The sequence below is a fragment of the Columba livia genome, chromosome 6 (genome assembly GCF_036013475.1).
Source record: "Columba livia isolate bColLiv1 breed racing homer chromosome 6, bColLiv1.pat.W.v2, whole genome shotgun sequence".
In the NCBI taxonomy this organism is placed as follows: Eukaryota; Metazoa; Chordata; class Aves; order Columbiformes; family Columbidae; genus Columba; species Columba livia.
In genome coordinates, this window is record NC_088607.1 from 13,723,742 (window position 1) to 13,737,351 (window position 13,610).

At 52.2% G+C, this 13,610-nt stretch overlaps 2 protein-coding genes across 2 annotated transcripts; both read left to right on the top strand.

Annotated features, from left to right (window-relative positions):
* The first annotated feature begins 1,520 nt into the window (after positions 1 to 1,520).
* Positions 1,521 to 4,239, top strand: CALHM1 (calcium homeostasis modulator 1). Its single transcript, XM_005508563.3, has 2 exons — positions 1,521 to 2,202; positions 3,642 to 4,239. Exons 1-2 carry the CDS (start codon positions 1,654 to 1,656, stop codon positions 4,107 to 4,109), a joined length of 1,017 nt encoding a protein of 338 aa, XP_005508620.1. The 5' UTR covers positions 1,521 to 1,653; the 3' UTR covers positions 4,110 to 4,239.
* Positions 4,240 to 6,459: 2,220 nt separating this feature from the next.
* On the top strand, positions 6,460 to 12,275 carry CALHM2 (calcium homeostasis modulator family member 2). Its single transcript, XM_005508539.3, has 4 exons — positions 6,460 to 6,693; positions 7,048 to 7,356; positions 9,265 to 10,246; positions 10,330 to 12,275. Exons 3-4 carry the CDS (start codon positions 9,704 to 9,706, stop codon positions 10,744 to 10,746), a joined length of 960 nt encoding a protein of 319 aa, XP_005508596.1. The 5' UTR covers positions 6,460 to 6,693; positions 7,048 to 7,356; positions 9,265 to 9,703; the 3' UTR covers positions 10,747 to 12,275.
* The last annotated feature ends 1,335 nt before the right edge of the window (positions 12,276 to 13,610 follow it).

Sequence of the window (13,610 nt, forward strand, 5' to 3'; positions counted from 1 at the left end):
GATGGGCAGGAAGGGTTCTGCACCGTCCATGCCTGCAGGTCATCTGGTACAGATCAGAAACCTCTGGGGACAGGAGCTGCCCTTGGGCCAGGGAGGTCACTGGCAGGACTTACACATCCACCTTGTATTCCCAGTTGCTGCACATCCCAAATTTATCCAGGGGCTGGGATTATACCCACAAGAGACAGCTGCAAGAAGATTGTTTAGCCTCTATCATTGCCATTTAGAGTAAAGTACACCCAAGCCCTTCAGAAACGCCCATTGAAAGTAGGTGAAAGGAAGAGGGAAAACCTGAATCTCAGAGCTCTGCTGGGCAGGGACCATCTCCCAAGAAAGCAGAGGCACCACAGAATCACAGAATGTCAGGGATTGGGAGGGACCTCAGAAGATCATCTAGTCCAATCCCCCAGCTGGAGCAGGAACACCCAGATGAAGTTACACAGGAACGTGTCCAGGCAGGTTTTGAATGTCTTCAGAGTAGGAGACTCCACAACCTCCCTGGGCAGTTCCAGTGTCTGTCACCCCTCACTGAGAAGAAGTTTCTTCTCAAATTGAAGTGGAACCTCTTGTGTTCCAGTTTGAACCCATTACCCCTGGTCTTACCATTGGCTGTCATTGACATTGGAACTCTGATGCTTTCAGTAGGACCTGCCTGAGGAGCAGGTTTCATTCTCTGCACCCCTGATCCTGCAGCCCTCTCTCCTTTCTCTGCCTGTTTTTCTCCAGCCCTAAAGTCAGGAAAAGCACTGTGTGCCTCTGGATGTCACCAGACAGTTTGAGTCAGGTTTTAAAGGATACTTTAGCAAGCCGTGAGGGCATGGGGCTGTGAAAACCAAAGAGCTACAAGTGCCACCTTGTAGGTCTGGCTGAAAAATGGACATTTGTAGGAGGGAGAGGAATGAATAACAGAATTCGGCAGTACAGATAAAACATCCCAGAGCACCAGGAGCTTTATCTCTCCTTCCTCTGCCTTTCCTTTTCTCTTCCATGCCCTCTACAGAATAAAACAGAGAAAAGGCATTTTCCAGTAAAGCAGAACCAGGTACAGACCAAGCGTCTGGCAGACCTGTGAGGCACTTGCATTAAATGCTGCTGGGGTGATGCAGACATGGAGGGAGGTGAGGGAAGCTCTGATGCCCTGCTTTTCCCTGTGTGCCAGTATGGCAAAGGTGGGACGTCCCATTCAGTCCTAGGAGGAGCATCCACCTCCTGCATTTGCAAACAGGTTCACTGAGGCCGACCAGCCAACTCCCCTTTCTGCCCAGTGCACACATTGCTCTGAAGAGCACACATTGCACAGCCATGGTAACACCCGCACCCTTCAGCCACAGGGACTGGTGACCAGGAGACTGCAGAAATGGGGACATGGAGAAGAACAAAGCCAGGACAGCAAACCAGAAACAACCAAGGTCCCACAGATCCAAAGAAGAGCACGATTAAGCAAATTCTGAACTTTTGCAGGCAGCCAAATCAGCAGAAAAAAAAAAAATAATTTTCTGCTTTAAATATTGGGGCTGTAAGAGTGCATGACTGAATCAGTGAACTGCACAGAGGCTTGTTGATGCTCACCTTTGACGAGGGAGTTTGAAAAAATGAAGTAAACCAAGGCCATAGCTTGGACTTCGTTGAGAGGAGGAATCACATCAAGGGAAGATGGACAAGTTTCGGATGATCTTCCAATTCCTTCAGTCCAACCAGGAGTCCTTTATGAATGGCATCTGTGGGATCATGGCCCTCGCCAGTGCCCAGATATACTCAGCCTTTGATTTCAGCTGCCCATGCCTGCCAAGCTACAACCTGGTCTACGGGCTGGGCATCCTCCTGGTGCCCCCCTTCATCTTGTTCCTGCTGGGCTTTGTGCTGAACAACAATGTCTCCATGCTGGCAGAGGAGTGGAGGAGACCCCAGGGCCAGCGAGGGAAGGACCCAGCTGTCCTGCGCTACATGTTCTGCTCCATGGCACAGCGGGCCATGATCGCTCCAGTGGTCTGGGTCTCGGTGACGCTGCTGGACGGCAAGTGCATCACCTGCGCCTTCTGCACCTCAGTGCCCGTGGAGACCCTGGGCAATGGCAGCCACCCCAGCCTCTCCCAAGGGGAGATGAAGCAGGTCCTCGCCCGCATCCCCTGCAAGGAGATCTACGATGGACAGGAGCTCATTGCCAATGAAGTGGCTGTCAGGTACCTGCGCTGCATCTCGCAGGTAGGAGGCATCAGGGCTGTGCCTTTGCTGGTGGTTTAGGTTAGGCACTGCCAGCCTTAGCTTTTCCTGTGAAAGAACCTCCTTGTTGAAATGAAGCTGCGAGAGCAGAGACTGGTGATTTCACAAGGGTACAAGATGTTCAGACTCAGCTCTGGGGATTTATGCCTCCAGTGTGGTGTAGAGACTAAAGCTGTAGGTCATCCTGATAATTCAGTCCCCGCCTCCTGCCTGGCCAGCTCAGGACTGCAGGGCAATGATACACAGCCAGGCTGTACACAGAGGTTCATTCAGAGCAAGTTCAGAAGGAGCTGATGTGGATGTTACTTGCTAGCTTGTGGGCTGTCATCCTCCTCATGTAACTCACCGGTTGTTCATGGTTGCTCTTGCTGCTTATTATCATGCGTGCAAGCAATGAGCTGGTAACAGTCTATGCCACTTGCCTCTGCTACTTGCATGAAAGCAGCCAGAGCATGTTTATTAACCACTCCAGGCAACCACAAATGAAGAAGTGCCACTAAGCACCTGTCCTGTGCTTAATTCCTCTCAGGCCCTCTGCTTCTGGTCACCTTCAAGACAGGATGGTTTGACCCACTCTGATCATTCATGTACTCCTCTTTAAAAACAACTCTTCCCCCAACCTCCTTAGGGCAGACAGGAGTTATTGTCCCCAATTTAAGAAAATAAATGGAGGCACAGGAACTTCTCCAAAGACAAAAAGCAGACTTTCCTGGGTAGACCCTAATTCCCAACTACCGGGAAGCACTGGGAACTGCAAAACAAGAGGTGCTACCCAGACACACCCCTCCCAGGTGCACTTTTAGGGGCCTGTATTTAGAGCGGGGCTCACCTCGTGAGCTCTGCCTGCACAGCCCAGCAGCAGCCTGCGCTGAGACCAATGGTGAACAAGACAGACCGGTCCTGGCTCTGCCCTCATCTCACCCTTCCTGTCAGACCCCATTAACAGGGAAACCTGTCGCCATGGCTTATCCATGATAGATGTTGCCTAGTCCAACAGCTCAGGAAAAGGGTTAGATAGATGCATAAACCTGGGGAGTATCCGGACCGATATTAGCTGTGAGTCGGAGGACACAGACTATCCCAGACCCAAGTGAGGCACAGTTGTACCAGAGGCAGGACTGAGGGCTGGGTGAAGGATTCGGTCTGGTGTTATTTAAGGTCTCTACCTGCTGATGACATACACGGTGAGAAGCGGAGAGGTGCTGCCTATGTGGGTGCATAGAACCAAATTTCAGAGCAGATGCAATTATGTTAACCGTTGGGTCTCCTTGTCCAGCATTTGCAATGTAAACTCAGTAAAATGACAAACAACTCAAAGTGGAGCCAGGCTTGTTTGCAGCCCAGGGGGCTCCTGCTGGCTGGTGGGAAGTGCTGGGTGTGTGTTCTGCCTGTGATGGGTTTGGTTCCCCTCGTCCCTGCAGGCTCTGGGCTGGTGCTTCGTGCTGCTGATGACTATGCTGGCTTTCTTGGTCAGATCCCTCCGGCCCTGTTTCACCCAGGCTGCCTTCCTGAAGAGCAGGTATTGGTCCCACTACATCGACATTGAGCGTAAGCTGTTCGACGAGACATGTGCGGAGCATGCCAGAAGCTTTGCCAAGGTCTGCATCCAGCAGTTCTTTGAGGGCATGAGCACAGACTTGACAGCCGGTCACTGCCACCTGCCCAGGAAAGCCCCTGCAGATGCCGGGGAAGCTGCCGAAAAGCTCCTGGGCATCACTGACCAGAGCACCATGAACACAGCCCTGAAGAGCTGGCACAGATGCAAGCCCCCACTGCACCTCCATCCACCTGCCCTTCCCAGTGGCAACGGCTGGGCAGGGGGAGGGCAGCCCCCTGCGCACCCCTCTGTGCCCCAAAGGGAGATGGCTGTCTACTACAGCTGGGTGTGAGAGGGTGCAGGGCTGTGCGGAGGCTTTTGGGAGAGGGGCTGGAGAGAGGGCAGGCAGGCGGACATCTGAGCTGGGTAGGGGCGACAGGCAGTGCCGTGGGGGCTGCAGGGGATTGGCACCCAAAGGACTCGGCCTTGCCATTTCCATCCCATCTGCTCCCACATCCAATCCTATAGCACTGGTAATTCAAGCAAGGAGTTTTGTGCAGAGTTATCCCAGGCCATGATGGACAAGACCCGGGCATGCTGAAAACCACAATTTCCTGTGTGTCCCACACCACCAAGAACCAGGTTTGTGTTGTGGCGGACAGACAGACACTATGAGATGTGTGAAACTTCCCTTCTTTTACCACGTGCTCAGCGCTGGGTAGCATGCGTGGGTTTTGTCAGTATTAAAAATCCCCTGGTGATGAAACAAGCTGAGGGCCCCCTTTCTCAAACCAAGCTGTGAAACTGAAAAGCCTCCCCATTACCCCCCCAAACACTACATCCCCACAGACACACACACCTTCCAGGATAAGAAAAGCTTTAAATTAAATTTGACCCAAGCAACAAGCTAGTGAGGGGGCATCTCATGTTGTATTCCATGTGATGGGAATGTCAAGGTTGGCGTCACAGGTACTGTTCAATGAGGAGACCACAGAGATGCTCCTTGAAGCCACATCTAGACGGAGAGCAGCTATCACTCAGCAGCATGGAGGATGAGGGCCCAGGCCGACCCCCTGCCACAGATTTGCTGCAGGACAGTTTGTTCTTGCAATTTTACCTCAACTATTCCGTGACACAAAGACTGATGTTAATAACCTGCCTGGGTGTTTGTTTAAGGAGCCAAATCAATAATTCAGGACTACTGTTCAAACTCTATGCTCAGGCACAAAGGGTTATAAAAGCTATTTACAAAAGTTGTTGGCGTTTCTTTATTTGAATGCAATAAAAGGACTGGGAGAGCCCCCAGGCCAAGCCTGGGTTGCTGAGGCCACGCGAGTCGGGGTGCTTTGCCAGTGAGCGGTGGCCAGCGGCGAGCCAGCCCTGGCCCTCGGAGGGAAAGCCGGGGAGGCACTGTCAACCCTACCCAGTACCAGGTGGCTGCACATTTCCACAGAAACTAATGGTGACAGGATACAGGCCCTCAAGGTGACTATGGAAATCACAGCCTGGAAGAGCATTCCCTGGTGGCCCTGATTTTATTACTGATATGCAGAAGGAAAACCCCTTTTGAGAGACAAGTTTTACCCCTGCCACATCCCTTTCAAAATGCTCATCTCCTTGAAATTTCTGCTGCCTCATTCTTGTTCAGCTTATTACGGCTGGCTGGTAACTGAAGTGACTGTCGTTTGCATAAACCTTAATTATCGGTGGGAAGAGGAGAACAAAGGGCCAAAATGACGAGGAAATTCTCTGAGGTGTTGTAAGAAAGCCTTAGCAAGCCCATAGTCAAGGGCAGGCAGAATCCAGCTGACTCCCAGGAGAAAGGAGCATGACACAGATTTATCATTAATCTTCACACCTCAAAATTTAAATAAGGCACCTGCCCAGAAATTAGTAGGCACAAAAACCTGATTTACAAAGCAAAGGAGATTAAAAGATAAAGGCATTTTCCACTCCTATTATTTGCAGTTCAGCACTGTCAATGTCTCAGCAACAAAGGCGCACTCAGAGTCCCCACAATGGCAAGCAGGGCTAGCGGGCACCACGGCAGAGCCATTAAGATAGCGAAAACATGGCGTGTATTTGCAAAGAGAGGCTTTTGCACTTTTAGTTTATAGACTCTTAGGGTCAGAGCTCTGCCCCCATGCTGCAATTTCAGCAGTCGCAGAGAGTCCCCACAGAGTAAGCAGGGTCTCCTCTCTTTCCTGGATTTTGGGACCACCTTTCATCACCTTTGGGAGGAGACCTTTCACTAGGCACCCCAACACAGTCCCTGGGATTTCAGCCAGACTGCAGTCTCAGTGCTGAGCCTGGTTACCAGCAGCACCCAAGCACAGACCGAGCCCTGGGCCCCTCGCCAAGTCAGTGGATGCAGGAGAGGAGTCAGTCCCAGGCAGTCACTGAGGTTTGGGAGTGTACTGCACCGAAACACCTGCGAGCTGCAAAAACCACCTGGGATCCCAGATCCAGGGGTAAGAAGAAGGACTCAGCCTAGAAATCACGTCTGAACTGCTAACGCTAGGCTGAGCTTAGCTTTGCTCTAGGCAGAGGGGAACACGGGTGTTGCTCAAGATTTGTCTGTGCTGAAGACATTTTCTTGGGAGGGCTGAGTTTAACCCCAGGGACACAGCCAGGAGGAGGCTGGGGAAGGAGGATGGGGCTTTCCAGCTTCTGCAACAGGCTGGGTAGGTGCTGGAGCCACAGGACAGACAGCAGAGAGAAGGGAGGAACGGAAGAGGAAAGTGAGGCGCGCTCAGCTGCCTCGCAGGCATCGCTCTGCTGAGGAAGCAGCGAGCGGAAAAGCCGAGCTGGGCAGGAATGCACCGCACTCGCCAAATCGTGGCCTGCGCCCAGCCCTGCACACATGGCTCCCCAGCCCTGCTGCTGGGTCCCAGGCGGTGGGAAAGAAACCCAGCCACCCTGCAGAGCTCATGATGGTGGGTTCCTGCTTCTTCCAAAAACCAACCAGGCTCTTGTCTTCCTCACCAGTTCTGTCAGCTCCCGTGCACAAAAGCAGCAGTTCCTGCCCCTTCACAAGGGATCAAAGGCTTCTCCCATCCACGACTGCATCCCCTGGGAACCACGGGGGCTGCATCCACTCCCCAGGCTGGGGGTTCCGGCATCTCCCCTGTACATTCCAGCAAGGCACCCCATCGCTGCCGTCCTCCAGGCAAACCCCAGGCTGTCCCAGCCAGACTGCACAGCTGCATCGCGGGTCTGAAAAAAGACGATGTGCTTTTTCCAGTGACTCATTCTCAGCCTTTCCTTTCCTTTTTTTTTTCTTTTTAAAGGCACAGCCTTGCACCCCATAGAAGCCAAGCGCCTACTCTTCGCCCCACCCAAACACAGGGCCCCAGAACAACCTCCTCCCTCCTCCTAAAAGCCGACAGCCAAGCGTGCATTGCAGACTGAAAAAGGAAGCCGCCAAACTCTTAATGCTGTTTTTACCAGCTTTTGCTTGGCCCATCAGCCTGACCTCAGCTGCATCCCCACTTCTGTACAGCCCTGCACACTGCCGGGAACCCCCCACAGCCAGAGCTGGAGCAAAAACTACACAAAGAACTGAGAAGGCTCCAGAACTGGTTTCAACAACTTTTCAAGTAAGTGACTTCATTTTTTTCTTGCTTTCATGTTTGTTTCAGGGAAAACACTTTAACAGAGGCTGCTAAGAAATTATTTGCTACAAACACCTTCTCCCCACCCCTCCTCCTCACCCCTCTCCTGGACAGGCACCATAACCCCCAAGCAGAGGAAGGGTAATTCCCCCCCAAAAATGGCATACTCCCCTTTGCCACCTCCTTTTATTTTTGCTTTGCTGGTTGCCGGGCACTGTCAGGAAGGTCTCAGGGCCTTGTTTATCAGCGCTATTTGCTGGTAACTCTAATAACAGGGTTTTGAACCCCACGCACTAGAATAAGATTGCAGGTTTAGCATCTGGCTGCAAATGTGGGGTACCACAAACCGGGGGCCTGATTCCCAGCACATGGCTGCAGTTTTCATCTGGTCTGTCTCCTTTACTGAGGGAGTTTTGCATATGGAAAACTGGGAAGATGCAGGAAGACATTAAGGGCTGCTTGTGTTTGAACTCAGCAATATCACTGCATGACTTTGAAGGGACTGCCATGGGTTAGACACTGCAGGGAACCAAGGCCAAATTTCTGCTCCCTTTCCCTCCCACTGCCCCACAGAGAAAGGGGGTAAAAGAGGATTTGGAGGGGCAGCAGATGAACCAAAGCACAACAGTGATTTAAAGCACAGTGCACAAGCAACCCTTGTACAAGGGACCATAAGGATTAATGTGCCTTTTCCTCCTCTGCACGAAACTCCTTGCAGACTTCTCCCCACAGCTGGGGCTGGCCAGGGGAAGCCTTGCTCCACCCACGCTGGCTGGGAGATGCCAGCATCGGGGCAGATTTCAGGGCAGCCCTGCTGTGGGTCAGGCTCCCTGGGAGCTCTGGGTGTGCCCCGCTGCTGCCAGCACTGCAGAGGGTGCCGGGGACGGTTATTTGGGTGCCCGAGTCCTTCCTGTCTCCAGCAAACCGTGATGACAGCAGTTACCCTGAGCCCTGCGGGTTTTGTCACATGAGTGAGGGTTCCCAGAGCAAGCAAGGTGCTTGGGGCTTCCTGAGACGAAACCCTGTGGGGATGTGGCACAGATGGAAAGTCACCTAAGAAATTATTTAAATGCAGCTTGCAAGTGGCATGGGGGAGCTGGGATGGGATGGGCTGGCATCACCGTGGAGGGAGCAGATACACTTTCAAATTATTTCCCTGTCCTTAAAAAAAATCAGGGCACGTGCTTTCCCTCACTTGGTCCTGAGAGCCTGCAGTCCACACAGCTGAGGGCCAGCCATGCCAGTGAGGCAGGCATCCCATTATAATCAACATTGTACTGGGAGAATGGGCTGGGGGAAGTTGCACAGGCAAAGGGCAGCGAAGTGCATCTCTGGCACCAAGTGTGCAGGCTGAGGGTCTCAATCTGAGGCCAGCAGTCCAAGGCCAAGCCAGGACAGGCAGCATGGTTATGTCAGCCAGCTGTGGGAAAGGAGCACCACACCTAGCCCTAGCAAAAACGCCTACATAATTGCTGATGCAGCTCTATTGGCATTTGGTGTTTGGATCCCGGGTCATCAAGATACGCTCTTCTTTCCCAGAAAGTAACTTCTCTTCCTGGTAGCGACAGCCCCTGAGCATCCACTCACCTCTGTCAGTGGGGGCTGCTCCTGCCTGATCCTCTCCATTTCCCTGCCCCCAAACCTGCTGAGCCATCTCACAGCACCTCGTGCTGCCTCTCTGACATACCTTTGCCTGTTACTAAATATTAACTCATCGGGTCTAAAGAGGGACATAAAAGCCACACACAGCACCTTCAAGGCAGTGCAGCACCAGCACACACGTGCTGTGTGTACCTGGACTAGCGTGAGTCAAGCTGCAGGGCTGGGGACGCATCCCAACACCAGTGCTCCGGTCCAGTTTCCCCAGTAACACAGCGTCCTCCTTCGTTGCAGGCTTGGGAGATCATCAAGTGTCCGGCAACGACGCTGACAGTAATTGCCTCTGCAGGAGGTGACTAAAACCAAAGAGAAGGAAAGACGACAAACCTGCAAATGACAGGGGCAGAAACAGCTGTCCTGTTGGTAATCTTTGCTGCAGACCACATTTGGAGGTTCTGGTTTAGTCAGAAACTGAAATGACCAAGATTTCCCTCGTTGCTTAGGTTGAATCCCTCTTTAGCCACTTTTAAGTATCCCTGATATCTGCAACCACTTCCAGAGGCTGGGACGCCAGGCAGGAGTGACAGCGGTGAAGGCTCCTGGAGCAGCCCCTTGCACAACAGCCTGCCCAAGGCCATTTCACCCGCCATCGTCGTGTCCGTCAGTGCTGGAAGGTGGGCCAGCACAGCCCCCTGCTGCAGGGCACACCTCATCCCCTCATCGCCAGGACGAGATGGCCGCTCTCATCGCTGAGAACTTCCGCTTTCTCTCCTTGTTCTTCAAGAGCAAAGATGTGATGATCTTCAATGGCCTGGTGGCCCTGGGCACAGTGGGCAGCGAGGAGCTCTTCTCAGTCTTCGCCTTCAACTGTCCCTGCTCCCCTGCCCGCAACTACATCTACGGGCTGGCTGCCATCGGCGTCCCAGCTCTGGCCCTCTTCCTCATCGGTGTCATCTGGAACAACCACACCTGGAACGTGGTGGCTGAGTGCCACAAGCGCGGTACCAAGAACTTCTCAACTGCTGCCACCTTCCTCCTCTTTGGCTCCATCATGGGCCGGGCAGCCGTGGCGCCCGTCACCTGGTCGGTCATCTCACTGCTGCGCGGGGAGGCTTACATCTGCGCCCTCAGCGAGTTTGTCAGGCCGTCCTCTCTGGACAAGTTCCCAGCTGAGTACGGGGCCGAGGTGCTGGCCAGGTTTCCCTGTAAAGATGTGCCAGCAAACCTCACCAAGTACAGGGAGGATGTGACACGGAGGCTGAGATACGAGTCCCAGGTAGGCTTGCTGGGGAGAAAGCCACACAGAGTAGGTAAAACCACCGTGCCCTGTCCTAACACAGCCTCTCTCTTCTCTTTCAGCTCTTCGGCTGGCTGCTCATCGGCATTGTCGCGGTCCTGGTTTTCCTCACCAAGTGCCTGAAGCATTGCTGCTCGCCACTGAGCTACCGGCAGGAGTCTTACTGGGGCCAGTACCGCTCCAATGAGGACAAGCTCTTCCGCCGCACAGCCGAGGTCCACTCCAGGATCCTGGCGGCAAAGAACGTGAAGCAATTCTTTGGCTTCGTGGCCCTGGACAAGGAGGAGAAGGAGCTGGTGCAGGAGTTCCCAGTGGAGGGCGTCCAGCCGAGCCCCCAGTGGAACGCCATCACAGGTGTCTACATCTACCGGGAGAACAAGGGCTTCCCCCTCTACAGCCGGCTCCACAAATGGGCCAAAGGGGTGGAAGGGAACGGGCCAAGTCCAGAAGGCCATGAAATGCTTTTTTTGGCTTCCTAAGACAGGTGCTGGGTGTGGTTCCCCAGATCACCTGGCAGGCATAACAGTATCAGTGCACAGCTGAGGGATTCACAGGGAATATTCCTCCCAGCAAAATTTACTTCTCTTAACAGGTAAATAGGGATCATCAGCTGCAAGGTAGAGGCTGACAAGCAATACACTGAGCTGGGGAACCCCTCCCTCTTAGACCAATGTCTCGATGCAGCTCCCAGAGAGCCGAGGGGAGCAGAGAGCAGACACACACTTCACCTCCAGTGCTCCCTGCCTTTTAATGCACCAGCAGAAACCTCAGGGAGCAAGAGGTAGACACGACATTTCTAACCGTGACTCCTGCAGTCCCGTCCGTCTCCCCCATGGCAGGGTTAGCCCCAGCCACTCTGCACACCTACTTGTTTTGTTGACATCGATTCCTTCTGCAGTTGTGCAGCACCTGTTGGGCAGGCAGGTGCTGGAGCACTTTACAGGCTTCACAGTGCAAGGAAAAAGAAGGAAGCAGTGGGTAAATGCCTGTGGCAAGGGGGATGCAATGGCACATGGAAAGGAATGGGTCAGTAATACAGCAGCACAGCGAATAACTGAGAGACTAAGGCAGGAGGAATCACCGACATCCCCAGTATTCAGAAAGACACTCTGTAATTACCAAGTTGGAATCTGGGCAGGACACCAAACTTGTTTTGTTCTTAGTGAGGTGCCTGGTGATCTCTAATGAGCCCAAACGGTCACAATCATGAGTTTATAAACCCAGAAGACAGCATCATCAGCAGAACAGCTTTTGGGCGGGGTGGCGGCTCAGAGGAAGCAGTACCTGCAGGAAGCCACACTGCTGCCTGCTGCTCACCGCATCTGTCCTCCAACCACCAGACCAGAATCCCGCTTGTTTGCGTTGCAAGTTGCAGCAAGACCTCAACCAAAATTAGTTTTACATAGATGTATCTATACATACATACATAAGTGTATATACTATGTAATTATAGTTAGCTGTATTAATGGAGCATTGTAGGGAAAAGGGGTGAGAAACTTGCCAGCCAAAAGACCGCATTACACACACCCATCTGCTGCGGTGGCACTGCAGCCCTGCAAGTGATGAGGGACAGTAGGAACTGGAAGAGGAGAGCAGCCCTGTCCCTACCCTCCTGCCACTGAGCTTTCTTAAACCCTTTCCACTGCCTTAAATGGTCTCTGCAGGGGATGGTCTTTTTTATGGACTAAGTTGCACCCTGAGAAAGCAAAGCCAGAGAGGTGTAGAAGTCCTGTCCTTGCTGCGACGCTGCGCTGACTGTGGCTTCAAGGTGGAGCAGTGGCCCTTTTCTCCTGAGGGCCAGCCCTACGCACCCAACGCTGTTCCACGAGTTGGCAGCACAATGAAGTTTGTTTTTCCTACTTGCACTGTTTTTCTATAGGAATAATTTCCTTTTATGCTGTGCCGTTTACCGAAAAGCCTTACATTGTTCAAAAAACAACTCAAGCCCACAGAACTCAGAGGGGCTTACACACATGGAGATTTGAAATAAATTATTAAATAAGAGTTATTTTTCATTGCCTTCTGAGTTTTTTTGGGGGGGCACAAAAGGCACAATTTAACATTCTCTTTGAACTCGGGGACTGGGAACTTATTATTTCTTTCTATTAAACATTCAGTTCCTCTCCTATCCAAATGACTCCAGAATGCGAAGTATTACCACACATTACAAGTTAGTAACGCTGCTTTTTAGTTATTCTTGCAGTCAGTAACAAAAATCTTGTACAGCAGGATATACAATTGCAGCAAAGAAAACATATTTAGAAACCTTTTAACAAATATGTCCCCTTACAAGAGAGAGCTGGAGGGTATTCCCTTGCATTAAGAGGCTGGAACACTGCTTAATGGGCAAGGCAATGCAGCACCCATGTTCAGCTTCTCTACAGACCTCCCTTGCATTTGTGGGAAGGCTTGGCTACCAGCTGCACCAACAACTAATCTGCAGGAACAATCATATGCAAGTTAAATGAAATTGCATTCACTTGAGATGAAAGAGAGTTCATTTGCATTTCTTCTCGTTGGCCCTCGAGTGCGAGCGTGCAGACACGCCTGCTGCCCCCACACACAGGTCGGCAGACACAAGGTGACTTGCTGAAACAAAGCAGTGTTCTCCTTCCTTCCTTCCTTCGCCTCCCTCCTTGATAGTCCTCATTGTTCCCTTGAACCACCTGCGCTCCAGTTCCTTCTCCTCCCCTCCTTTGAAGAAAAGGGGCAAGACATGACACTTGACAATGGATTTGTTTATCCTAAGAATAAACCATGAGCATAAACCAGTTCTTGCTCTGTTTATCTCCCTTCTCCTTTAACTCCAGCCACTTTCCTTGTGCTGGGATGGGCTCAGGGCTTGTCTAGCTTGTTCATTTTCCCTCCTCTTATTGCAGAGGCAAGTTGGAGTGGTCAACTGACAGCAAGGAGTGCAGCAAGCCACCACACTCAGAAATATTTGTTTGCAATTATAGGGATTTTTTTTTCCTTCTCTGCAGCCCTGAGTATGGCCCCTGCTGAGACAGCCCTGGGCTTCTGGCCCTGGTAGCCCATCAGCATCCTCACAAATACCCCTGCTGTCCCTGTTGTTGCTCATCCTTCCCCAGTGACAGATGTCAGCCCACGTGGCTTTACATACCAGCACAAGCAAGCGGGCCAGGTCTCCCACCAAAACGCCAAGGTGGAAATCGAGCTGCCTGTCTCCCTGGCATGCCAGATCACACAGGCTGCGAGCTCACACTCCCTCTGCTTTCCCTCCAGAGTCCAAAAATAACACTATCACAGAACAATTAGGGCACACTTCCCAGCAGCAAGATGGGTTCCAACCACATTGCTCCAGTATGAAGAATTAGACACATGT